The 26,441-nt window shown below is 41.5% G+C and overlaps 1 protein-coding gene across 1 annotated transcript in view; it reads left to right on the top strand.

Moving 5' to 3' along the window:
• Positions 1-11,421: 11,421 nt before the first annotated feature.
• Positions 11,422-26,441, top strand: part of LOC117346173 (vomeronasal type-2 receptor 26-like) — a 53,676-nt gene continuing 38,656 nt past the window's right edge. The window contains exons 1-2 of the mRNA XM_033915575.1: positions 11,422-11,426; positions 23,161-23,452. Coding sequence (XP_033771466.1) covers positions 11,422-11,426; positions 23,161-23,452 — 297 coding nt within the window. The remainder of the gene's footprint in view (positions 11,427-23,160; positions 23,453-26,441) is intronic.

Here is a 26,441-nt window from a genome sequence, read left to right as displayed (position 1 = left end):
CCTCCCCTAATCTCACTATCCTTTAACTCCTTGAGTCCTGACTCCACCAGACCCACCCAAAGACATAAACTAGCCTTCCCCTCTCTACATGGTATTCTCTATGTGGGTAAACTGGGAAAATCCCTCCTCTTCAAAATCACAGGGTTTTGGAATGATCTTACTATCCCGCTGCTGAACCTGGGCTCCCTCCAATTATTCCGTAAGCACCTGAAAACTTGGCTTTTCACAAAAATGTAATTCTCTCTTTCCCCCTGTACACAACCCCATTCTTCTCTTCCTATATTTAAGTTCTTGTAAATCGTGCCAAGCTCCACATCTGTGGAGAAGATGCAGTATATAAACTTAAGGTTTAGTTTAGTTTAGTTAAATAAAGTGGATGACAAAGATGAACCTTGGGACACACCACATTGAATTAGAATAATTGCCATTACTAACAACTTGATAAGATCTTTTTTTCAAGAAGCCCTGAAACCAGCTCCATACTTTTCCTGAAAGTCTCATTGCATACAAACATTCCAACAGAATTTCATGATCTACCAGATCAAAGGCACTACTAAGATCTATTAAAGCACTTGTTCCTTTTGTGACAAACCAAGCATCTGTGCTGGATTTGCACCTAGATCTGCCAAGAAGATCCTGTGCAGAAAAACTGACCAGATCAGATCTAGTGACCAACTTGAGTCTGACCTCCCTTGCCCTTATTGCAGAAACAGTAGTACTCTGGATCAGGATGTTCATGAGCAGGCAGAAGCACAGCATTTGTACCTGGGCAGTACATCAGCTAGGGCAGTTAAAGTCAAGGTTGCTGTGCCTATGAGATTAAGGCAAAACAGACAGGGGAAGCTGGAGCTTAGACAGCCTGCTGTAAAACCAAAGCCCATCCCACTCTATAGGCTGAAAGGGAGTGGCTTTGGGCTGGTTAAAGGCAGGCTGAAGCAAGCAATAAGGAGAGTAGAGATTGACAAGGCAGAAGCACTCCAGCAGGATGAAGCAGGGCAGGGGCCTTGGAGAGAGGAAGCAGACTCTGAGGTTTTAGGTTGGCCCATGCAAGAAGTAGGAGAAAGTTTCCCTACTTCCAACTTCCATGCTGCAGAAGATTATATGAAAGTAGAAATCCAGGAAGCTGGCCTTAACACAGAGAGCCAAGCAGAGCTGACAGAAATCAACTAAACCAGTGAGTAGCTGTGTTGCAGCTGGTGGGTTTTTGCCTAGCAAAGTTTGCTTTATGTTTTGGTTTAATTTGGGACCAAGAAGTGAATGTTTTGTATGCTGAAATCTTACTGTGCTTGCCGTGGTGAAGAACAATTACAGAATCCCTTTCAGCTGTGCTGCCTACCAATATGTGCTACAGTGACTAGAGATCTTGAGGCAGAGCTTCCATGCTGTTTGGTGCCTAAGAGAATGTTCAAACTGTCTTCTACTGGGGATTATAATATTCTGATATGCACTATGCTGTGAATATTTTATTCCTGCGTATAAATAAACTGCCACTGGAAAGAAATTTTGTTTTCTGACAAACAAGAGTAATTTGATAGCTGAGCCAGAGTAGATGGTCTCAGTCAAGACAAATGTAGGTGTTTTTGTTTTTTTATTTCTTTTCAAAATCAGGACTGAGGTCTATGTCTTCATGCAAGGAGTTGAATGCTGATGAATCACTGTGTTAGACTAGAGCTGAGTTTGAAGCTCATAGCATTCTTCGTATTGTGTGCCAGGAGCATATGTTTTTCTCTTGACTTTATTTTGAAAACTGATTTTTGTGAAAAGTTGAATGCGTTTTCTTTGTTATACCTTTATGACCCCTGAGGTCAGAATAAAGACCATTCTTGACCATGAGAGATTCTGCCTGAGTTTTGTATTTGGTTGGTTGAAGCCAGTACTAACATAAGAACATAAAAATTGTCATCTCCGGAACAGACCCTGGGTCCATCAAGTCCAGTGATCCACACACACGGAGGCCCCGCCAGGTGTACCCTGGCATAGTTTTAGTCTCCATATCACTGTATGCTTCTCAAAGGAGATGTGCATTGTGACATTGCCATCCCCAAGGATGACCCTGTCAAGGTTAGGATAGGGGTTAAGCCAACTCCCCTAGCCGGGAATCCAGAAGCAGGTAGAGCCTCAGAGGTTGTAGAGGACAGGGCTGCCTATCCCGAGGACAATGAATCTGATGCAGACCTAAATCCCTTGCCCAAGCCAAAGCCTGTCACAAAAAACAAACTCCCTTAGGAAATACAACCAGCTCCCAGAGTGTAATATTACCACTGAACTGAGAGGGAGCCAGAGAGCCTCCAAAGCAGTACCTCAGCCACATAAGACTGGGAGTGGCTCTTCTCCCTTATAGCAGCTCTCAAAGAGTCTGAGAGGGAGAGCTCAGGAAGGGCTGGCAGAAAGACTCCTCCTGGCCAGGCAAGGGCAAGTCCCAAACCAGAACCCATGGATTGGGAAAGTCCTGTAACACAGGGCATGGCAGAGCAAGAGGGTCCAGAGGAACAAATGGAAATGGCAGAATCTGTAATGCCTGGAGTGGAATCTCTGGAACCCATGGATGCAAGTGTGGCAGTTTCCTGCCCATGAATTATTCCTTTGTTTTGGAAGCTTTCCTTAAAGAGTTTTGTTGGGACTATTTTTTTTGATTAGAAGGACCTGGCAAAGAATGTTTTTGAAGCTAGAAGCAGTAGTGAACTTGTGCTTAGCACTAATTAAGCTACTCCATACCAGCTGGCAGAAAGCTTTGTGAGAAGCTGGTGTGTTGCTGGTGTTAGAACAGGACCAAGCTGAGAACTTACAGGATTGGGGGTTGGGTTCACAGAAGACCTCGGGTTGGGGAATTTTGTGGGTGCTTGTTTTAAGCCTTTTGTGAAAGTGAACCGGCAATCCTGTTCCTGGAACACCAGGACTGGAGTGCTGCATAGTGCTGGAATTTTGTTTTGCTTGTTTAAGAACCAAGGGCTTGGTGAAGAACAGGACTGTATTACTGAAAGCCCAGGTTTCTAGGAAGAGGTGAAAAAGTGTTTCCCTTGTTTTTGTTTCCTGGTTTGAAGCTGTGTAAAGCTGCCAGGATGTTGCTTTGAACTTATGTTTACTTACCTGGGACAAAGCTTAAGTTTGTTCACTGGACTACAACTGGCTACCATGAACTGTTTGTTGGAGGAGGAAAAGCCAGTGGAATAGTTTTTGTGTTTTTCCTTGTTTTGGGTGAATTTAACCTATTGCAATAGTCTGAGCATGTATTGGCTTATTAGTATTATTGTTAAGCCAGAGAACTTTATTACTGTGTAGGGTCTTCCCTCTTTGGGAGCCATGCTAGGGTCATGCTGCCACCAGTCGGCGGACTCCGCAGTGCCCTCGCGGACCCGGCTGGGTGATAGCATCTAATTTACCCTTACCCATATCACTCTATGCCACTCTTGACACCAAAACCCCACTAGACATCAACAAACATAACTACCCCATACAGCCCACCATTAAAATACTGGGTGTAACTCTGGACCAATGCCTCACCATGAAAGATCAGGTGGACTCCCTAATCAAAAAGAGTTTTTTCACCCTCTGGAAACTTAAATCCATTAAAGCATACTTTGATAACTCTGCCTTCAGAATCTTGGTACAATCCCTCGTATTAAGTTAACTCGACTACTGTAACATCGCCTACTTAGCAATCCCCCAAAAGAATATGCGACGATTACAACTAATGCAAAACACTGCGATCAGACTAATCTTCGGTCTAAAGAAGTTCAATCACGTGATGCCATACTTCAAACAGCTACACTGGCTGTCGATGGAAGCTCGTGTAAAGTTTAAGTTCGCCTGCCTCTGTTTTAAAGTTTTCTACGGTCTAACCCCTAAATACATCACTGACCTATTCTCCTTCTCAGCCAACAAACACAAGAGAAGCTCCCACTCGCACTTCGTTTCTCCCCCGGTTAGAGGATGCAAACTAAAAAAACACCATGAGCATTTTCTCTCACATCAGGCTGCTCTATGGGGTAAAGACCTAGAACAACTCCTACTGCCCATCACTTATGAGGTATTCAGGAAACGCCTCAAAACTCACCTATTCCTGAAATACCTAGACAGCTGACCCACTTCCCTCCTTCCCCTCTCTTGCCCTTTCTCCCCATTGTTCCCACATCCCTTAAGTTAACTCAACTTGTACGTCAACTCAACTTGTACTCCACTAATCTTCTGTAAACCGCATAGAACTTAACGGTATTGCGGTATATAAACTGTTATTATTATTATTATTATGTGCATCTAATTTACCCTTAAATCCTAGAATGGTGGATTCTGCAATTACTTCCTCTGGGAGAGCATTCCAGGTGTCCACCACTTGCTGCATGAAACAGAACTTCATGATATTCGTCCTGGACCTGTCCCCCCTCAGCTTCAGTCTATGTCCTCTTGTCCATGTCACATTGGACATTGTAAATAACTGCTTTCCCTGCTCCATTTTGTCGAATCCTTTGCTCCCAGGCCTATGCAGTTACTTAGGGCCAAGTTGAAGGCCTGAAGATACCCCTGGTTGTAGGGGACATGCCAGATCATAGTTTTTGTCACTTTGTAACTCTGCTCTTAGGAGTGTTTGTGACACTTTACTAAATAGACAGTGGAGATGATCATCAATGAAACAAGAATGGTTTCAGTACTGAAGCTTTGTCTGAAACCCAACTGGTATTCATGAAGAATATTAAATTTTTTTTCAGATAGCTTTCTAATTCTAAATTTTTTATTTTTACTTTTTAGAAAATGTCTCAGATTTTCTTTTGTGTGGCATTTGAAACATCCAAAGTGATCCAAGCGCAGGGCTGTTAGAATGCAGTGGCTACTGCTGATGCTTTCATTCCTTATTCTCATTTCTTTGGATTACTAGAATACCTATGCATCACTGATGTTCTTCAATAGAAACAGCTGGTGGAATCCCATGACTGGATCCTCATCTGCCTTAAGCTACCCCACTACTATACTGAGTATAAAACTGTCAGGTGTGGGCTGATGATCTTGTGCTGGATATTTTATTTACTAATCTGCGCTAATCGATTTACTGTGTGCAAGCAATTAGCATGCATTAAATGTTAACGCATCCATAGACTATAATGGATGTGTTAGTGTTTAGTGCATGCTAATTATTTTCATGTGCTAAATATGTTAGCGCAGCTTAGTAAAAGGACCCCTAAGGTAGTATATATTTAGATACTGAAGTATCTAAATATATACTACCTTATATATGTAATGTAATGTAATGTAATTTATTTCTTATATACCGCTACATCCGTTAGGTTCTAAGCGGTTTACAGAAAATATACATTAAGATTAGAAATAAGAAAGGTACTTGAAAAATTCCCTTACTGTCCCGAAGGCTCACAATCTAACTAAAGTACCTGGAGGGTAATAGAGAAGTGAAAAGTAGAGTTAGAGGAAAAATAAAAATAAAATAAACATTTTAACAAGACAGCATTGATGTAAATACTTTGGAAGGTAGAAGAGAGGAGAGAAAGGAATAGAAGCAGAAGGGGGAGCCGTTGAACAGTAGAATTCTGGAGAAATTTAAATGATAGAAATAGAACAAAACAAAGACAAAAGGCAAAACAATAGATAAGATTAAAGATAAATCATAAGTATATATATATATAGTGATATATAGTGATATATTTAGATACTGAAGTAACTATTGTAGTAAACATCTATGGTGGGACTGAAGAGTGCCATTATGGTCCCAAACTTGTTCTCTTAGCGGCACCAAACTTGCAGGAGACAAAGGGCACTGAGCACTTTTTACTATGGGGTCCTTTTACTAAGGCACGTTAACTGATTTAGCGTGTGCTAATTGATTTACTGCGCACTAAATGCTAACACGTCCATAGAATATAATGGGTGCATTAGCATTTAGCGCACGCTAATAATTTGTGTGTGCTAAACAATTATCGCATGCTAAATCAGTTAACACACCTTAGTAAAAAGGACCCCTCTATGAACAATTTAGTTAAATAAAAAAAATGTTCATGTTGTTTATTAACTGAAAGAATGTTCTAAGACAGTGTTCTTCAACCACCGGTCCGTGGACCGGTGCCGGTCCACAGAAATTTCCTGCTGGTCCACAGGGCTGGCATGTGCATCAGGCCCAAAACAGTGTTCTTAAACCGCTGGTCCACGGTGCGATCGATGTGGCGTTATCTTTGGGCCAGCTCCCTCTTCCTCACTGATTCAGTGCACAAAGCCATGGGCAGTGGCTTCTACATGCGTCCTGTGCCTCAATCGGAAGCCTTCTCTCTGATGTCGCATCATCAGAGGGAAGGCTTCCAGATGAGGTGCAGGACATGCAAGGAGCCGCTGCCCGCAGCTTTGTGCACTGCATTAGTGAGGAAGAGGGAGCCGGCCTGAAGATAACACCAGGGGCGGCATAAAATGGCCAGGTGGGAGCAGGCCAGAAGGTAATGCATAGCATGGAGGGAGGGAGAAAACAAAGGTATGGGGGGAATGATTTTATTTTTGAATTTTGTGATTGAATTATGTCAATTTTGAGAATTTACATCTGCTGTCAGTGTTCTTTCTGTAGTTTAATTTTGTGGTTAACCATTATGTGTTGTTAATAAGATTATATTGTGTGTATCTATGAAAAATGAATGGAAAAAATAGTATTACAAGCACTATTATGGGCGTGAGGTCTGGGGTGGAGATGGGTGGGGTCTTGCCCATGACTTAGCCCAGTGTTCTTCAACCACCGGTCCGCGGAACGATGCCAGTCCACAAAATAATTCTTTTATTTCTGCCGGTCCATAGGTGCAAAAAAGTTGAAGAACACTGTTCTAAGAGGTCAACAACTTTCTTATCATTTATTAGTCATGTAGTAAGGGCTTATCTCTATCATTTACATTTATTAGCCCAGATTTTATATAGGACGTCCAGTCTCAGAAGCCATCTTAGTGGCTTCTGAGAATTGCACATGGGCATCCTATAGAGAATTGCACCTAAGCCCGACTAAGAACCCGATTCTCTGACATCCTAATCACAGGCACAGGTTAGAGAATCAGGTTGCCGCTAAGCTTATCACAGCAAGGGATCTCCTTGTCACAATAAGTTTAGCTGCAACCTGTCCCCAAACCCTGCAAAGACTAACGGCAGAAGGGATGCCCAATTCCTCCTGCTGGAACCCCTCTACCCCCAAAATATCACTGCAGACCTATTTAGGTTACAAACCACTTAATACCTTGGTGACACTAGTGTGGTGCAGTGGTTAAAGCCACAGCACCCTGGGGTTATGGGTTCAGACCCATACTGCTCCTTGTGACCCTGTGCAAGTCACTTAATCCTCCCATTGCCCCAGGTACATTAGATAGATTGTGAGCCCACCAGGACAGACAGAGAAAAAAATGTTTGAGTACCTGAATAAATTGAACTAATCCATTCTGAGCTACCTCGGGGGAACAGTATAGAAAATTGAATTAATATGTTAATAAATCTAATCCAATCTAGATAGTAGTTTGGGGCAGTTTGTGGTAGTTTGGGGCAGTTTGTGGATAGTCAGAAGGAAAAAAATCAAGCATAGCTGGAGGGATGAATTAGCTGGACAGAGATTGAATTGAGCTAACAATCCAGTGCTGACTGTGGTGGTTAAATATTGACACAATAGCTAATCAGGGAAAGAAATGAAGCTGAAAGGAATATGAGCAACAGACTGAACTAGGAAATACATTTTTGAGGAATTAATTTGATAATAACTGCTAAGTTAGTATGTTAACTGGTCAAGATACTTGATGTCATGGTCGAGAAAATTGGGAACTGCTGATATTGTTATATGAGTTAAAGGAACACAATATTTCAATTATTAATACATTATTAATAATTGAAACATTATTAGGTTACTCCATTCTTGTAATAATGAGCAATACCTGATAGAGCTAATCCTATAACCAAAATTAATAATCTATAGCTAGTAACACAGCTCTGTCCTGCAAGCTACAATAATATCTAATAAATTCTGATCAAAAACATGACTACTGACCAAATGGGCAATTCTGATGATTAGTATTATTACACTTAACACCAAGCATTCAATAAAAATTAATATTTATCTTTCAGTTAGTGAAGGCAGGACTTCTGTAAGGTTATATTAAAATGAACAGCCTATATTTAATATTACATACACAGATCAGAAGGATATAGCCCTTGAGATTAATCCTTTTAGGACCACAGCAATAAAAGGACCATATGTCTTGTCATTTTTTTTGCTCATGCAGAAATCTCTCTTTCCATAACTGAAAGATCTAAGATATAAGTACTGATCTATATAACAACTCTGGCATATTGTTCTCCATCAAAAATTAAGTGCAATCACAGAGCAAGAAGAGCAATCATTTCATAAGATGAGCAATTTTTAAGTTGAAGAATGGGAGGTCATCTGGTTCTGATTTTATTTATACTTTTCAATATCCTATGGAAGACTGAGTGTAAATATACAGGGCACAATTTTGGGAGTTTATACCACAGAGATGGGGACATCATAATTGGAGGAATTGTAACAGTAAACAGTTTTAAAATACCTAAACCTCATTCTTTTACCCATTTTCCTAATTTCATTGTAAATATTAAGTAAGTAGCACTGCTATTTAAGACATCATTGTGAGTTTCATTTTGGAAATTTACAGATGTGAAAAGATGGTATGACCCTATGAAAAAGATCTGTATATGTAGTCAAAGAGATGTGGAAGTCTTCTAGATAAATTCTTAACATTTATCTGAATTATTTTCTGTATCATAGAAACATAATTGAGGTCAGCAGATAAAGACCACTTAGTTCAACTAGTCTTCCCATTCATGCTTGTTTTCAGTGTAATCAGGGGTCATATGACACCCAACCCCTGAAATTAAGGACATGTTTCATATGTTTAAAGCATGTTTGAATTCTTTAATATTTTAATTTGTATCAGCTCAGGTATCTACCCCAGTAAAATCATTTTTTCTCGTCTTTTCTGTCCTCTTTATCTGATAACTTGACCTTCTGATTTTCATTCTATGGGAAATGCTACCTATATGGGGCTTTTTGAAGTTTGCAATATACTGTTTTGAAAGTTTGTAGCAATTTTTTATTTTAACTTTTTCTTCAAGTTCATCTGCTTATTAAAATGTCTCATTCTGTTGTACTGAGATTGTGAGCAAGATATCTATGTTATATGGATGTTCTCACGTGTTGCCTTTTAAGTTGCTTCATTTGTATTGGAGTGATTTGTAAATGATGTAACACTGGATTTAGTATCATTGCTCAGATTAACATCATAAAATCATAACATCATAAACGAATCTACAACTTGTAGTGGAAAAATGGGCTGCAGCTTTATTGATTTTTACCAACACAAACTTATAGCCTGTTTTACAAAGCTGCGTTAGTGGCTACTGCATGACAACAGCCACAAAGTCCTTTAAATCTCTGTGGGCTTTGGGTCTGTTACCGTGCAGCAGCCGCTAGCGCGGCTTTGTAAAACAGGCCCTTAATTAAATTACAAAATTGTCAACATACGCAATTCAGTCTGAAAATATGGAGCTACTAGGTGTTAAACTAGCTCCTCTCCTAAAATTCCTCACTCTTTCCCCAATCCCCATTCCCCACAAGACTCACGGTATCGCAGAGTCCTGGCGTGGTGTTGCACATGAGCAGCTCAAAAAACAGTCACCAAATCTGTTTCATAAACTACTATTAATTATTTCTATAGTGTTACTGAATGCACGCAGCGCTGCAGAGTCATAAAAAAAATAAAAAAAACAGTCCCTGTTCAAAAGAGCTGACAATTTAAACATGGGAATGGTTAATCAGTGGGCTGGGTTGGAGGGCAGAGGAGTAGGGTTAAGGATTGAAAGCTATATCAAAAAGGTATGTTGTCTGCTTTTAAACAAGGGAAAGGAAGGGGCTTGATGAACAAACTTGGGTAATGTATTCCAGGCATAGGGGGCAGCTAGATGAAAGGAACAAAGTCTGGAATTGGCAGTGAAGGAGAAGGGTAAAGCTAAGAATGACATATCTGAGGAACAGAGTTCTCAGAGGTGTATAAACTGCAACCAACCCAAACACCTGCCAACCCTACCACAGATGCTGAGCCCCCCAATAAACAGAAAGGAAGGGAAGGGCAGGAACAACTTTCCTATCTACCACACCTATACCCTTCCACATTCTCTACTACCCCAGAATGCTTGAAAACCTGCCAATTCACCTCATAAAACTAGTCAGTGACTAAACCGCTTCCCTCTGCCAATCCTAACTCACTTCTCATCCTATCACTTAGCCATTCATTCTCTTCCTTTCATTTCTCCTACCCTCTATCTCCCTTACTTAACAACACTTCTACCCAATCAATCTCCCCAACTGATAATTCATTTTTAACCCTTCCCCTTTCCCCCTTCTCCACAATCTTTGGCTGGCTCATCCAGCATTATATACCTTCAATATTAGACTGCAAGCAACCTTATATCAATATTACATGAATATTTTCCTTGGTCCATATTATGATACTGTATATCATTATACAGTATATTCTATTAACATGTATTAAGCCACCCAGATCACAAAGGGTGGCAATTAACATTATCCAGGATGAGACAACATAAAGAAAAGGGTAGAATGAACCATACAGATTGAAAAGGTAAAAAGTAAAATAAAAAAGTATGAAGAAAGCAGATGAGCAATTGGAAGTGAAGAACAAATTCACAAGTGCTTGCCTTGATGCCATTCTATCAGGAGATGGAGGAAGAAGAATGAGTGAATACTTGGCTTGATTTTCCAGACTCGGAGGCCCTCTTTTACTAAGGTGCACTAACTAATTAGAGAGTGCTAATCAATTTAGCGCACGCTAAACACTAATGCGTGCATGTTAGTCTATGGATGTATTAGCATTTAGCGCATGCTAATCGGTTAGCGCACCTTAGTAAAAGAGGGGGTCAGTGTTTAAATAATTTGGGGTCTATTCATCATACAGTATTTTGCAAAAAATTGAGGCAAGGTTTCAATCAGAGGCAGTGATGGAAAAATCTGTCAGATGTTTTAAAGAAAAAAATGTTGGGCTCAGAGAAGGTTATATTATGACAAAGTTTTACAGTATAAGAAATCATTTATCAATATAAAGCTAGCAGAGTCTGAAAATAATCCTCACCAGTAGTTTAAAATTTGCTAAAGATCTTATGGGTGTTGGGTGATATTTAGAGGTTGATTCAAATTTAACAATTAAGGGTTTTGCTGATATTTTAATGAGAAAATTGTTAGATTACCTGTAACAGATATAAGACATGTCAATCCAAATGTGTGATATCTAATGCCCTCTTTTACTAAGGTGCGCTAACCAATTAGTACATGCTAATTGATTTATCACGTGACCTAAACACTAATGCATGCATGTTAGTCTATGGATGCACTAATCGGTTAGCGCACCTTAGTAAAAGATGGGGTAAGTCATATTGTTTTTTAGTATGGTCGAATTAAGGAGAATTGGACTGAGCTTACAGAAGTAAAGAAATTAGAAATTGACAAACATTTTACTGAGATTCATTCTTTAGATCTTATTCCTTATCAGTATTTGTCACAGTGGAAGGACGTTTTAATTCCATTCATTGTTCATTTACCTCCCACCTCCCCTTTTTATAAAGCTGTAGCATGTTGTTGTTTTTTTTTAAATATCTTTATTAGCAATTGCAAAGGGAACATACAACCTATTCTGAGTGATGAATTCACTAATCCCCTTCTTTTACAAAACTGTAGTTTGGTTTTTAGCACCGGCCATGGTGGTAACAGCTCCAGTGCTCATAGAATTCCTATGACTGTCAGAGCTGTTACCACCATAGCTGGCACTAAAATCCATGCTACATTCTAAGAAATAGTGAGTAGCATGGTTTTTAGTGCCAGCTATGGTGGTAACAGCTCTGACATAGGAATTCTATGAGCATTGGAGCTGTTACCACCATGGCCGGTGCTAAAAAACAAACTACAGTTTTGTAAAAGAAGGAGGTTGGTGAATTCATCACTCACCAACTGAAAAAAAGAGCAGTTATCATTTCTATTTCAAAAGCTGTAAAATATTATAGCATGTATAGACCTGTTTCAAATTTATCTTTGGTAATACAAATTCTGGAAAGAGTGGTATTGAATCAGTTGTATGAGAATGCAGATATAAATTGGTTGTTGTATAGTAACAACCTGGATATAGACAACACCATAATACAGCATTATTGGTTACTATTGCGGATAGTATTTTAGTGAAAGCTGACCGAGTTTATTATGTATTATTAGATTTAACAGTGGTGTTTGACATTATTACATTACATTAGTGATTACTATTCTGCCATTGCCTTGCGGTTCAAGGCAGATTACAAATGAATTGTTAGGACATTAGAAGTGTGTTGGTAGTAGTTAGTATATTTCTTTAAGTTGCTAAGGATTATATCTTAATTGTCATGATATTAGAAGTACATAAGGAGTAGTTGCAGGTGATGCTTGGGGTAGTTCTGACTGTGTTAGTTCCGTTTTTGAAAAGAAGAGTTTTTATTTCTTTTTTGAAGGTTTTGTAGTCTGTGGTCGAGGTCAATAGATTGTAGAGTTGGATGTCAAACGTTGCAGCTCGGATGGCTAGGAGGTTGTCGTATAGTTTTTTTCATTTGACGTTTTTGGTTGGAGGGTGTGTGAATGGTGCGTGGGTTCTCCTATGTCTGGTTGAGGTGGATTGAATTAGTCAATTGTTCCAATAGGCTGGGCTGTCTCCATTTATTGCTTTAAATAGTAGGCAGTAAAATTTGAAGTGTACTCTCACTTGTATTGGGAGCCTGTGTGAGTCGTATTATGCCTCTGTGATGTGGTCAAATTTCTTCAACGAGTAGACCAGTTTTAGGGCTGTGTTTTGTATTATATCACATGGAAAGCTTTATTGGTTTATTCAAGGAGCTGGGATTCGGGTCCACTGTTTTAGTTTAGTTTGATTCTTATTTGAAGGATAGGTGCCAAATGGTTAAATGGGATGGACAATTGTCCAGCGAGAGAAGGTTGAAAAGAGGGGTCCCTAAAGGTTCATAATTATAACTACTAATCTGTACTTGACTCCACTAGCTGCATTGTGGCTTGTTTGAATACAGAGTTCTATCTATTTGCAGATGATTTTCAGGTTTAAAAAAAAAAAAAAAAATCAAGAAAATGCTTTGAAAGATGTTAATCAGAAATTAGAAAGATTGTACATTATGAGATTTGGTGAACATGATTTAGGGGTTCTTTTACTAAGGCACGCTAGTGCATTTTAGCATGTGCATTATGGATGTGTTAGCTCAAGGCCTGCGAGTTCACGTTCTGAACGTGAACGTGAACTCGCAGGCCTTGAGCATGCTCAGATGCTCAAGGCCCAGCAGAGGAGGAGGCCGATTTTCAAGAGTGCCCAGATGAGGGTATGAAGCGGCGGGGGGTGCCCAATTGTGTCGGGGGGGGGGTTCGTATCGTGGCGGGGGGGTCGGATCGTGGCAGGGGGGTGCCCAATCGTGTCGGGAGGGGGTCGGATCGTAGCGGGGGGGTGCCGGTTTGAGGCAGGGGGGTGCCAGATAGCAGGGGGGGTGCCTGATCGTGGGGGGGAGCCCTCGAGGGGAGCAATGCCGGTTCTCGGGGGGGGGAACGCATCAAAGCGAGTTTCCATTATTTCCTATGGGGAAACTCGCTTTGATAAATGAGTTTTTGGATTACGAGCATGCTCCTGGAACGGATTATGCTCGTAATCCAAGGTACCACTGTATATGTAAACCTTCATGTACATAAGCGTTAGAAATATTTTTTTTTCTTTTTTGGAATACGCATAGCGAGCGCGGGAGTGAATCTCATATTTGTAATGTGCATTGCGAGAAAATCACGGATTAACCCTGTGCTCTCCTTGCACATTGTACTTTTCAAATATCAATTCCAAATAAACAAACAAAACTGAAAATCAAATAAAAGTTTTATGGACCAGCTATCCCTCCCCCCTTCCTTCCAGCTGGATTGTCGCATGCATGTGACATCAGAGTGTCACTAGTGGTTGCTACGTGCTTCACGGCAGATAGAGCCGCACAGCCTCCTGGGATTCGTAGGCTGTATATAACAGTGCCTGATCCCAGTGCATTCAACAGCTGTTAACTGTTGTGCCTTCTAGCAACTTGAAAGTACTTTTCCTGAGAGAAATGGACTGCGCTCGTCGGCTACAGTATATGCTTTTGGAATATGAGTTCGCTGAGGGAGATGAGGCTAGAGCTAGAGAAATGATCGGTCACAGCTTGTATAGCTAGCAACAGTATTTCAGAAAAAAAGAACGGTTGGTAAAAATACTTCCTTATTTATTGCCTTTTTTACGACAACAATGCTTTGCGGTAGGCGCATTCGGAGCCCGCTAATGATGTCCGCGATTAAACCACTCCCCATTTCTATGCAGTTAATTCCTAAATAGCTAGTGCATGCGTTATGAGCTTCAAAACCAACCAGGATACAGTGCGCACATGCGTTGATCGATGTTTCAGTGCTAATAGTGGCGTGTTTATGATTGGATCATTTGCATGGACAAGCTGTACTGAATCAATTGGCTACAATGACTCGGAAACTGATAGGAGACGAATAGGATAGATTTTGGGACTTTAGTGAATCCTGCCCTAAGTTTGTGAACATGCCTCCATGTGCATCACTATAAAAACAACTGAGTAGGGTTTTGTTTGCTCTTTATTACATCTCTTAAGAAGGCTAAGGTAAAGACTACCAGATATAATTTTTTTTATTTTATTTATCATTTCAATACATCAAATATACATAGATATTAAAGGCAATACAAAAGTATAAACTCAGTTATACGGACTAAGCACCAGAAAATAAACAATGAAATATTTATCTAATACAGTCCACAATCTGAGGAGAAGAGGCATAAGAACATAAGAACATAAGCAGTGCCTCCGCCGGGTCAGACCATAGGTCCATCCTGCCCGGCAGTCCGCTCCCGCGGTGGCCCAAACAGGTCACGACCTGTCTGAATCACCAGAAGGGGCTCCCTTGCCACCTTGGTTTCTCATTGAAGTCCTATCTTCCCATCGTAGTCCTAACCCTCCGGTCTTGCACATGCACGACCTGTTGGGTTTCTATACTTATTACCTGATTAGCTTTCTATACCTGTGTTACATCCCAGCACCTCTCTCAGTATCCCACGATCCCTTTATCCCTCAGGAATCCGTCCAATCCCTGTTTGAATCCCTGTACCGTACTCTGCCTGATCACTTCCTCCGGTAGCGCATTCCAAGTGTCCACGACCCTTTGGGTGAAAAAAAACTTCCTTGCATTTGTTTTGAACCTATCTCCCTTCAGTTTCTCCGAATGCCCCCTCGTACTTGTTGTCCCCTTCAGTCTGAAGAATCTGTCCCTATCCACCCTCTCTATGCCCCTCATGATCTTGAAGGTCTATCATATCTCCCCTGAGCCTCCTTTTTTCCAGAGAGAAGAGCCCCAGCCTATCCAACCTCTCGGCGTATGGGCAGTGTTCCAGCCCTTTTACCAGTTTCGTTGCTCTCCTTTGGACTCTCTCAAGTACCTCCATGTCCTTCTTGAGGTGTGGCGACAAATACCGAACGCAGTATTCCAGATGTGGACGCACCATCGCTCGATACAATGGCATGATGACTTCCCGCATCCTGGTTGTTATGCCCCTCTTTATGATGCCCAGCATCCTGTTGGCTTTTTTCGAGGCTGCTGCGCACTGTGCAGATGGCTTCAGTGATGCATCCACCAGCACACCCAAGTCTCTCTCAAGTCTGCTGTCTCCCAACAATGCCCCCCCCAATTTGAAGTTGAACAACGGGTTCTTTTTCCCTATATGCATGACCTTGCATTTTTCCACGTTAAAGCGCATTTGCCATTTGTTTGCCCAGTCTTCCAGCTTGTCCAGGTCCCTTTGCAGGTCCTCACACTCCTCCCTGGACCTAACTCTACCGGACAGTTTGGTATCGTCTGCAAATTTTATAACCTCGCACTTTGCCTCCTTTTCCAGGTCATTGATAAATATGTTGAAGAGTAACGGCCCCAGCACCGATCCCTGTGGCACACCACTCGTGACTCCCCACCAGTCAGAATATTGACCCTTCACTCCGACCCTCTGCAGTCTACCCGACAACCAGTGCTTGATCCATCTGTGCACATCCCCTCCCACCCCGTGGTTCCACAAAATGAGAAAACCCCTCAGAAAAAGGGGATTCATATAATATAAGAAAAGGTTAAAAAAAGAAATAGAGCAGTAATAAGATATTAAGTAACCACCACATTAATAACCTGTTTCATTCTGGCTGCGTTGAGACTCCTTTACCCTGTAAGAAAAAACCTAATTGGGCAGGTTCAAAGAAAATATATTTACTCCCTTGATATGAGACGAAACATTTACACAGAAATCACAACTGAAACCCTGCCCCCAAGGCAATCACTTTTGGACAAAATTTTAAAAATTATTTCCTCCTGGATTGTGTCCACTTTGAGATGTCTGGGAATATATATACCCTTTCACCTAAATAGGTAATCTGTTTTAAATTAAAGTATAATTTCAACAACATTTCTTTATCTTGTAAAAATGCAAGAGAGACCAACTGTGTCGCCCATCCCTGAATTTCAATATCAGATTGCAAAATAGCAGAAACATCCAATTGTGTATTTTCAGCTACTACAGATTTTTCCTTTTGCATTTGTTTTACATAGTACCACCACTAGCTGTCACTGGCTCCACACTCCCAGAATGCAGTGACTCCAACCCCGGAGTCCGCGTAGTTGTAATCACTTCTGGGTCCACCTCGGTTGGAGAACATGCCTCTTTCGATGTGCTCAGGGAGCCCTATGATCTGCTCTACCAATGTTTCTCCAGGCTTGGGGCTGTATGTGGTCCTCATGGGCTCAGTGGGAGTGACAACTCACCATACAAGCTGTGAAGTTCCCCACTCACAGCAGCGGAAATGCCTGAAGTGGAAGGTTGGACTGTAAAAGCTATAATTACAGTCTACCACTGCGTTGTAGAGCCAGAGGTAGGTTGAGGGAAACCCCTCTGTTTCCCCCCTTTTTTTAGACATAAGAAAAAAATTTTCCACTAAGTTTATACAGAAATTTTGCCTTCAAGGTGGGAGCTCTCTTCTCAGCAACCTGCTCAAGACACCATCTTGCCCCTACCAGATACAATTTAAGTTTAAACATTTCAAGGCCTTGAGAGTTCTTGGCATTCTACTAACTGGTAGAATACCAATCAAGAATATCCTAAAATTGCAAGTGACTGGCCATTTTATTAGGTTTATAACATTGCTTAATTTACTAAACATATGTAGTTGGTACATCTTCCAATTGAATTACAATTGCTTCATTAGGATCTGATAATAAATTGCATACTCTAGCAATGTTCTTTTGGTTAGTTTTGATCACATGATTTCTGTCAGTCATTTACCCTAGCAATAATAATGACTTAGTTATCACATGCTACTTAATTTTGCCCCTATCAGCAATAGAGGTGATATTCTATTTCAGTGCATTGCACATCTTGTAACAATGTTCACTTAGGGCACACTGACCTTCGACACTTCCTCTGTTCTGTTAATGGAACAGGATGTAGCTGGGTCAAACATCTAACCAATAAATATTCTTTTTAATATAACTCTGAAGCATTTCTATATCCTTCAACTTCATCTTTTATTTTCATATATACTGGTGTCTTTTAGGTTTCCCAGGAAAGGGGTGTCTCATACATATTGGGTTATGGGCCCACCTTATATCTTGCTTAATACTATTATTGCCATCAGTTTATAACTTTGGAATATCAGTGTCTTAAAGCTGTGTTTGTGTCCACATGTGGTGGTGTCTTGCTGAGTAGCATTCATTATTGTTGAGGACGAACAGGATAGCTGAGGACGAATAGGATAGCATTCTCAGAGATCCTGCCAGTACCGAGGGCAGATGTGAAGAGGCAGACTGAGCTACAAGCAATGAGCGCATGGCTGAGGAGATGGTGTGAAGAGGAAGGCTTCCACTTTGTGAAGAACTGGATGACTTTTTGGGGGAAGAACAAGCTCTTCAGGAGGGACAGACTACACCTGAGCACGGCGGGAACAAGACTGCTGGCAAACAACATCAAGAAAGAAATAGAGATGGCTTTAAACTGAGAAAAAGGGGAAAGCCAAATATCGACCAGACGTCGACATTTCGGAAAACAGTATCAAATGAAGATGCTGAGTGGGAACAATGCTGGGAAGAAACAAATGGCACACCACAGGGGTCCAAAGGTCAAGCGGAACCAGAGAACAAAACGAAGAGCATACAGCAGGAGCTAGGGGAACAGGTGAATTTGAGGAAACAGGCTGAGGACGGGAAAGACAAGACATTGAGAGAAGAAGAACAAAATGGAATTCAGGGGCTGGAAGCCCGCAGGTGGACGGCAAGAGGAAAAATTCACAAGGCAGAACGAGAAAGGGAAAAAACCAGGACTTAAACTGTTTATATGCTAATGCAAGGAGTCTAAGGGCCAAAATGGGAGAACTGGAAGTCACAGCTAAAAATGAGGACCTGGACATTATAGGAATTACAGAAACATGGTGGACTGAGGACAACAAATGGGACGTAGTATTACCCGGGTACAATCTCTATAGGAGAGACAGGACCCACAAGAAGGGCGGAGGAATAGCACTATATATAAAGGACACCATTCACTCGACCAGATTGGATACGGCAGCAAGGGTGGAAGAACTGGAATCATTATGGGTTAAATTACCAGGAAGAAATGGAGCTGACATAAAATTGGGACTGTACTATCGCCCACCTGGGCAAACGGAAGCAAACGACAAAGAACTGGAAGCAGAATTGAGGAGAGAATGCAAAAGCGGAAGTGTACTTGTGATGGGGGATTTCAACTACCCCGGGATAGACTGGAGCATTGGGAACTCAAGCTGTGCGAGGGAAACAGAATTCCTGGAGGCTGTGGGAGACTGCTTCATGGAACAGCTTGTTAAAGAATCAACGCGAGGAAATGCCACTCTCGACCTAATCCTAAATGGACTAGGGGGACCTGCAAAGGAAGTGGCAGTTGTAGGACCACTAGGAAATAGTGATCACAACATGATCCAGTACAAACTAGAGGTAGGAGCATCCAAAGTGAAAAGAACTGCAGCGACGACGCTCAACTTCAGGAAAGGGGACTATGAAGCTATGAGAGCAGTGGTGAAAAAGAAACTCAAAAATCGCTCAAAATGGATGGAAACCGTAGAGAAAGCATGGTCCATATTCAAGGACACGGTGCTGGAAGCACAAAACCTGTACATTCCCAGGTTTAGGAAAGGGTGCAAAAAAAATTGAACAAAAGACCCGGTATGGATAACGACAGAAGTAAAGAGGGAGATAGGAGATAAAAGAAAATCGTTCCGAAAATGGAAAAAGGACCAAACCGAGGAAAACCGGAAAGAACACAAAAATTACCAGAAAGAATGTCACCAAGTGGTTAGGAAAGCAAAGAGAGAATACGAGGTGAAGCTGGCTGAGAAATCCAGAGACTTCAAATCGTTCTTGAGATACGTCAAGGGGAAACAACCGGCGAGGGAGGAAGTTGGACCGTTGGATGATGGAGACAGAAATGGGGTAGTAAAAGAGGAAAAAGAGGTAGCCGACAGGTTAAACAAGTTCTTCTCATCGGTCTTCACGAGCGAGGACACATCGAATGTACCAGAACCAGAAGAGATCATAAGTGGAGATCAAGAGGAAAAACTGGTGCATATAGAGATAAGCCATGAGGATATCCTCAAACAGATAGACAGACTAAAAAGCGACAAATCACCGGGCCCGGACGGAATCCACCCAAGGGTTCTAAAAGAGCTAAGGAACGAAATAGCGGAAACTCTCCGACAAATTTGCAACTTGTCCTTGAAAACTGGGGAGATCCCGGAGGACTGGAAAATAGCAAATATCACACCTATCTTTAAAAAGGGATCGAGGGGTGACCCGGGGAACTACAGGCCAGTAAGCCTGATTTCAGTCCCAGGCAAGATGATGGAGGCACTAATAAAGGACACCATCTGCGAACACATAGAAAAAAATGGACAACTAAAAGTGAGCCAGCACGGCTTCTGCAAGGGAAGATCGTGCCAAATGAACCTACTGCACTTTTTTGAAGGGATAAATAGCCAGATGGACAAAGGAGAACCCATAGACATCATCTATCTCGACTTCCAAAAGGCCTTTGACACGGTGCCCCATGAGCGGCTTCTTAGGAAGCTGTGGAGCCACGGGGTGGAAGGGGACGTACACAGATGGATTAAACACTGGTTGGCAGACAGAAAGCAACGGGTCGGAGTGAAGGGACACTACTCGGACTGGCGGAAGGTCACGAGCGGTGTTCCCCAGGGGTCGGTGCTCGGACCGCTGTTGTTCAATGTATTCATAAATGAACTAGAAGCAGGGACGAAGTGTGAAGTTATAAAATTTGCGGATGACACCAAACTCTGCAGCAGGGTTAGAACCACGGAAGAATGTGAAGACCTACAAAGGGACCTAAACAAACTGGAGGAGTGGGCAAGCAAATGGCAAATGCGTTTTAATATAGAGAAATGCAAGGTCATGCATTTAGGAAAAAAAACCCGATGTTCAGCTACAAAATGGGGGGGTCAGTGCTAGGGGATAGTAATCTTGAAAAAGACTTGGGTGTACTGGTAGATACTACAATGAAACCAACGGCACAATGTGCAGCGGCCTCCAAGAAAGCAAACCGAATGTTGGGTATTATTAAGAAGGGCATTACGACCAGGAAGAAGGAAGTCATCATGCCGCTGTATCGTGCGATGGTTCGTCCGCATCTGGAGTACTGTGTCCAGTATTGGTCACCGTACCTCAAGAAGGACATGGCGATACTTTAAAGGGTCCAGAGAAGAGCGACGAAAATGATAACAGGTATGGAAAACCTTTCGTACACAGACAGGTTGGGAAGGCTGGGGCTCTTCTCCCTTGAAAAGAGGAGACTCAGAGGAGACATGATAGAGACTTTCAAGATCATGAAGGGCATAGAGAGGGTGGAAAGGGACAGATTCTTCAGATTATTGGGAACCACAAGCACCAGGGGGCACTCAGAGAAGCTGAAAGGGGACAATTTTAGAACCAATGCTAGGAAGTTCTTCTTTACACAGAGGGTGGTGGACACCTGGAATGCGCTTCCGGAGGTTGTGATAGGACAGAGTACACTACGGGGGTTCAAGGAAGGTTTGGATAAATTCCTGAACGATAGGGGGATTGAAGGATACAAATAGGGGTAAAGATAGGTTTTAGACAGAGTATAGATAGAAGGATAAAAGGGATTAGAGAAGGATCACATTACAGGTCATGGGCCTGATGGGCCGCCGCGGGTGCGGACTGCTGGGCACGATGGACCTCGTGTCTGACCCAGCGGAGGCAACTTCTTATGTTCTTATGTTCTTATTGTTGTTATATGTTTTTATGTGAGATCATGAGAATGTAGGAGCTTGAATTAAAGCAATGAACAAACATTAACCCCCTTTCACAAAACCATGAAATTGGTTTTTACTACCAGCCAGTGCTCTCAATATTCTGTGCTGCTCCTAATGCTCTTAGGAGCTCTGAGTGTCAAAGCAGCATGGAGCATTCAGCATGCTGGTGCTGAAAAATGCTTTTGTGGTTTTGTAAAATGTATTTCTTGTTAAACTTGGAAAGAGTAGAAGTGAAACAGGGATATGTTAATCCATGTTTATGGGCATAATGTTATAAAGAAAATGGCAGTGTACAAATTGATCAAATATTTTTTCTAAAGGGAGAGAAAGTGTCACTGATGAAAAAAGGTCAGGGAGTCAGTAACAAGCAGAATTGATTAGATCATTGCAAAGGTCAAATTGTGCACCAAAATCATCAGTTGACATTGAAAACCATAGTATACCTTGATCAAGAAACAGGAAAATCTTACCTGAAAATCTTGGCATGAGAAAGGTGTGTGAAAAAATGGTCCCAAAGGAGGTCACTAATGAACAAAAGCAAAGGAGAGTCAAAGTTTTCCAAGGCCTTTTGGAGAGGCATGATGTTGTTTTGTGCCATTTTATCACCCTGAAGCAAAGCGTCAATGTACACAATGGAAGTCAGCCAGTTTCCCATGACCAAGCAAGTTCTGACAGTCCAAATCAAGAGTCAAAATGATGTTGCTAGTTTATTTTATATCAGAGGGATTGTTCATTCTGAATTTATACCAATTGACCAAACAGTTAACCAAGTTTACTATTTGACAGTACTGAAAAGACTGCATGAACAAGTTAAACAAAAATGACCTGAACTTTTCATCAGCTGTGAGGGAGTTTATAGCCAGTAAACAAATAACTATATTGGAACACCCACCCTACTCACCTGATCTTCCCCAATGACTTTTATCATTACCCAAAGATGAAGGAAATATTGAAAGGAAGACATTTCGATGACATTCAGGACATGAAGGGTAATATGATGACAGCTCTGATGAGCGTTCTAGAAAAAGAGTTCCAAAATTGCAATGAAGGGTGCACTAGGCACTTCAAAGGTGACCATAGTGATATTGAGCATTAAGGTATGTAGCAATTTTTCTAGGATGAGTTTGGAAACAATTTTCAGTCCTTGTATGTATTAAAAATAAAGGAGATGTGGCTTGTATACCACATTTTCTATGTGGTTTATACAATCATGGCAGTTTACATATTTTAGACAGGTACTTATTTTGTATCTGTGCAATTTACTCCCTCTTTTACAAAGGTGCATTAGCCATTTTAGCATGCAGTAAATATACACGCACGCTAAATGCTTAATGCGTCCATAGACTAACATGCACACATTAGCATTTAACGTGTGGTGAACAAACGCTAATATTTAGTGTGTGCTAAATCGCTTAGCACACCTTTGTAAAAGGACCCCTAAGTGTTAAGTAATTTGCCCAGAGTCACAAGAAGCTGCAAGTGGAAATTAATCTCACAACCTCTGGGTATTGAGGCAGATCATCTAACCACTAGACCACTCCTGATGTGAAGTTCCTTTGTGTCATACATATTTTTTTAAAAATCTCCTTGTTCAACAGTCTTTGGCATAATACAGGGGGAACTGAGCGCATCTTGAGGTAGTTGCTCAAAACTGATATCTACATCCTTTGTAAAATGAATCCTTTAATCTCATTACAGATTTATAGCATCCAACTACTATGATTTCTTGACATTTGTGTCTACAGTGGAGGAAATTAACAATAGCTCAGAACTCTTACCCAACCTGACTCTGGGTTTTCAAATTTATGACTCCTACAACAATCCCCTCTTTACATTTCAAGATGCCATGAATATTTTTTCAGGAAGGGGTACCTTGATCCCTAATTACAGATGCAGAACTTCTGGTTCTCTTGCTGCAATAATTGAAGGCCTTCCACCTGAGGAATCAAGTCAGATATCCAATGTGTTCAGAATATATCACTACCCACAGGTAAGGAGCTTTTCTATTATACTGTGTCTATTATAACTTAATCAATTACTAAAGAATATACCCTCTTTTATAAAACTGTATACAGTGTTTAGTACCAGCTGTGGTGATAACTGCTGCAATGCTCATATAAATTCTATGAGTGTCAGAGCTGTAACTGCCATGCCCATTGCTAAAAAAAAAAACACACTATAAGAACATAAGAATTGCCGCTGCTGGGTCAGACCAGTGGTCCATCATGCCCAGCAGTACGCTCACGTGGTAGCCCTCTGTTCAAAGACCAGCACCCTAAGCGAGACTAGCCCTACCTGTGCCCATTCTTGTTTAGCAGGAACTTGTCTAACTTTGTCTTGAATCCCTGGAGGGTGTTTTCCCCTATAACAGCCTCCGGAAGAGCGTTCCAGCTTTCTACCATTCTCTGGGTGAAGAAGAACTTCCTTACGTTTGTACAGAATCTATCCCCTTTCAACTTTCGAGAGTGCCCTCTCATTCTCCCTACCTTGGAGAGGGTGAACAACCTGTCCTTATCTACTAAATCTGTACCTTGAATGTTTCAATCATGTCCCCTCTCAAACTCCTCTGTTCGAGGGAGAAGAGGCCCAGTTTCTCTAATCTTTCACTGTACGGCAGCTCCTCCAACCCCTTAACCATCTTAGTCGCTCTTTTCTGGACCTTTTCGAGTAGTACCGTGTCCTTCTTCATGCGACCAGTGTTGGATGCAGTACTCCAGGTGAGGGTGCACCATGGCCCGGTACAGCAGCATGATATAGTTTTGTAAAAGAAGGGCTAGTCTTTAATCTGAGATCAAATTATCCAGAGACACTGAAAATTAACAGATTTGGAAACTAAATAATGTTTCCTAAGAGACAATATTTTGGAAAAAATGAAATACATAAACAAGATTAATTATGCTAGCCATTCAGGTGGGCCCAAGCGGGAGTGCTCCTGACCTGAGTACGAGAGCCATCTAGCGAGGAAAGGAAGGATTTAAAAAGGTACGGTATGGGGTGAGTGTACAATTTAAAAGGTACGGGTTTCTTTAAAAAATGTACAAGGGGGTATGATTTAAAAGGTACAGGGGGATGTTTAAAAGTGTATGGGGTTCTATTTAAGGTACTTGGGTATGGGGAATTATTTAAGGTACTAGGGAGCTACGTGGGGGCATGGGAGATGATTTAAGGTACTGGGAGGTATGTGGGGGCTTGGGGGATGATTTAAGGTACGGGGGGTTACATGGGCATATTGTACCTGCCTGCCTGCCAGCCTGCCTGTCTCTAGGCTACTAGGCCTCCCTGCCTGACACTAGGCCTTCCTGCCCTGTGCCCTGTCCCCTGTCCCTGCCTTCCCTGTGCCCTGTCCCAGCCTACCACTAGACCACCAGAGGAGGGACAGGGTGTAGAGCCTGGCAAGGAGTGTGGGGTTAGGTGCAGAGCCTGGCAGAAAGAATTTGGTTCAGAATGGGTTTTTTTTCCTTATTTTCCTCCTTCCTCTAAATCTAGGGTGCATCTTATGGTCAGGTGCATCTTATGGAGCGAAAAATACGGTATGCCACATTATAGAATGCTAGCTTAGTGCCATTTTTAGTGCATGAGTGTAGGCACAATTTTATACAACTCCTCCACAGTGCAAATTATAAATATGCTAAGTGTGATTCTATAAAATGCACGTCAAATATTTATTTTTATTTATTTTATTTCTTCCATTTGTGCATCGCACATACCTATAAAAGCTCTAGGTGACATTATAGAGGAAGGGGTTAGAATAAGGTAGGGAAGACTATGGAGGGCTGGAAGGAGTAGAGAGGGGAGAAGAATGTAGAATATTTCATAGAAATTCCTAACTTTACAGATAGGAGCACCATCTATGTAAATGATATCTAAATGAATTAAATGAATATATAAAAAGGAATAGAACTGTTAATAGAATTCAGGGAAATTCAATTAATAAAATAAAAAAATAGGGGTAAAAACAATGGAATAAAGTTTAAAATCATTCATAAACTGAAAAAAAAAATTAAATAAGTCTGACAAAAGTCCAATTTCCTGAAGCAGCACTGTTGCCTCAGCATATTTTAAATAATCCCAACAGCAAAAGTTCAGATGGGACAGATATCAGCTCGGGATTTCCAGCTGCTGCAGTCCCAACTCATCACTTCCAGGCAGAAAATGCACAGAGATAGAACAATCCAGCACTAAGCTGCACTGCTCTTGGTAGGCGGCGTTTGCTCATGGGCAGCTCCCGAAGAATATAGCACTCTGATTCTGATACCAGCACAGCAGCCAACTTTTCCTGCTCCAACCCTCTCATAGCAACCATTTCTTTACAGTACCCCTCTGATTCTGATGCCACTGCAACCAACATTTCCCCCTCCCTTCCTGATCATCCTATAATCAGCTCTTCACTTACTGGCAGTTGCTTTCCTGGCACCTGCTGAAAAAGTTATGCACTGACTGGATCTGCGCATGCTCAAAGGCTTAGCCAAAAAAAAACGATAAACTGTGGAAAAGATGTTCCTGATACAGTCTTTTATTGAGTCACTCAAACATTGCAATATCATATACACAGAGTGAAATCCACATATGGTGTGGACCTAACACGTCAGCATTCAACTTAGATGTCTTTTTCAGGGGTCCTAAAAAGTGTGAATGTGTGTGTAAGAAAAAGTAAAAAGTGAGTATTGAAATATATGAATTTGTAAATGCGAATTAAAGTGTAGGTCAAAAACACTAACTCGTGAGAAGTGAAATTGACATGCTCCAGGAACATATTTTCCCACAGGGTTTTTTAAAAGATTTTTTGGCTTTGCCTTCTCTCCGTGGAACTCCTGATTTTTTTATTGTTTGTTGTCATGCTCAAAGGCTTTCCAGCTCTCGCCCTCTCTGAGAGTCTCAGAGGGCACAAACCAGCAGACCTAAGAACATGCATAGATGCTCAAGGCCCTACTCAGATCCAATCAGTACATAGTTTTTTCAGCATGTGCTGGTAAGTGAAG

Source organism: Geotrypetes seraphini, chromosome 12 (genome assembly GCF_902459505.1).
Source record: "Geotrypetes seraphini chromosome 12, aGeoSer1.1, whole genome shotgun sequence".
Lineage (NCBI taxonomy): Eukaryota > Metazoa > Chordata > Amphibia > Gymnophiona > Dermophiidae > Geotrypetes > Geotrypetes seraphini.
The sequence above is the reverse complement of the archived record's forward strand: the minus strand, read 5'-3'. Positions and strand labels throughout refer to the sequence as shown.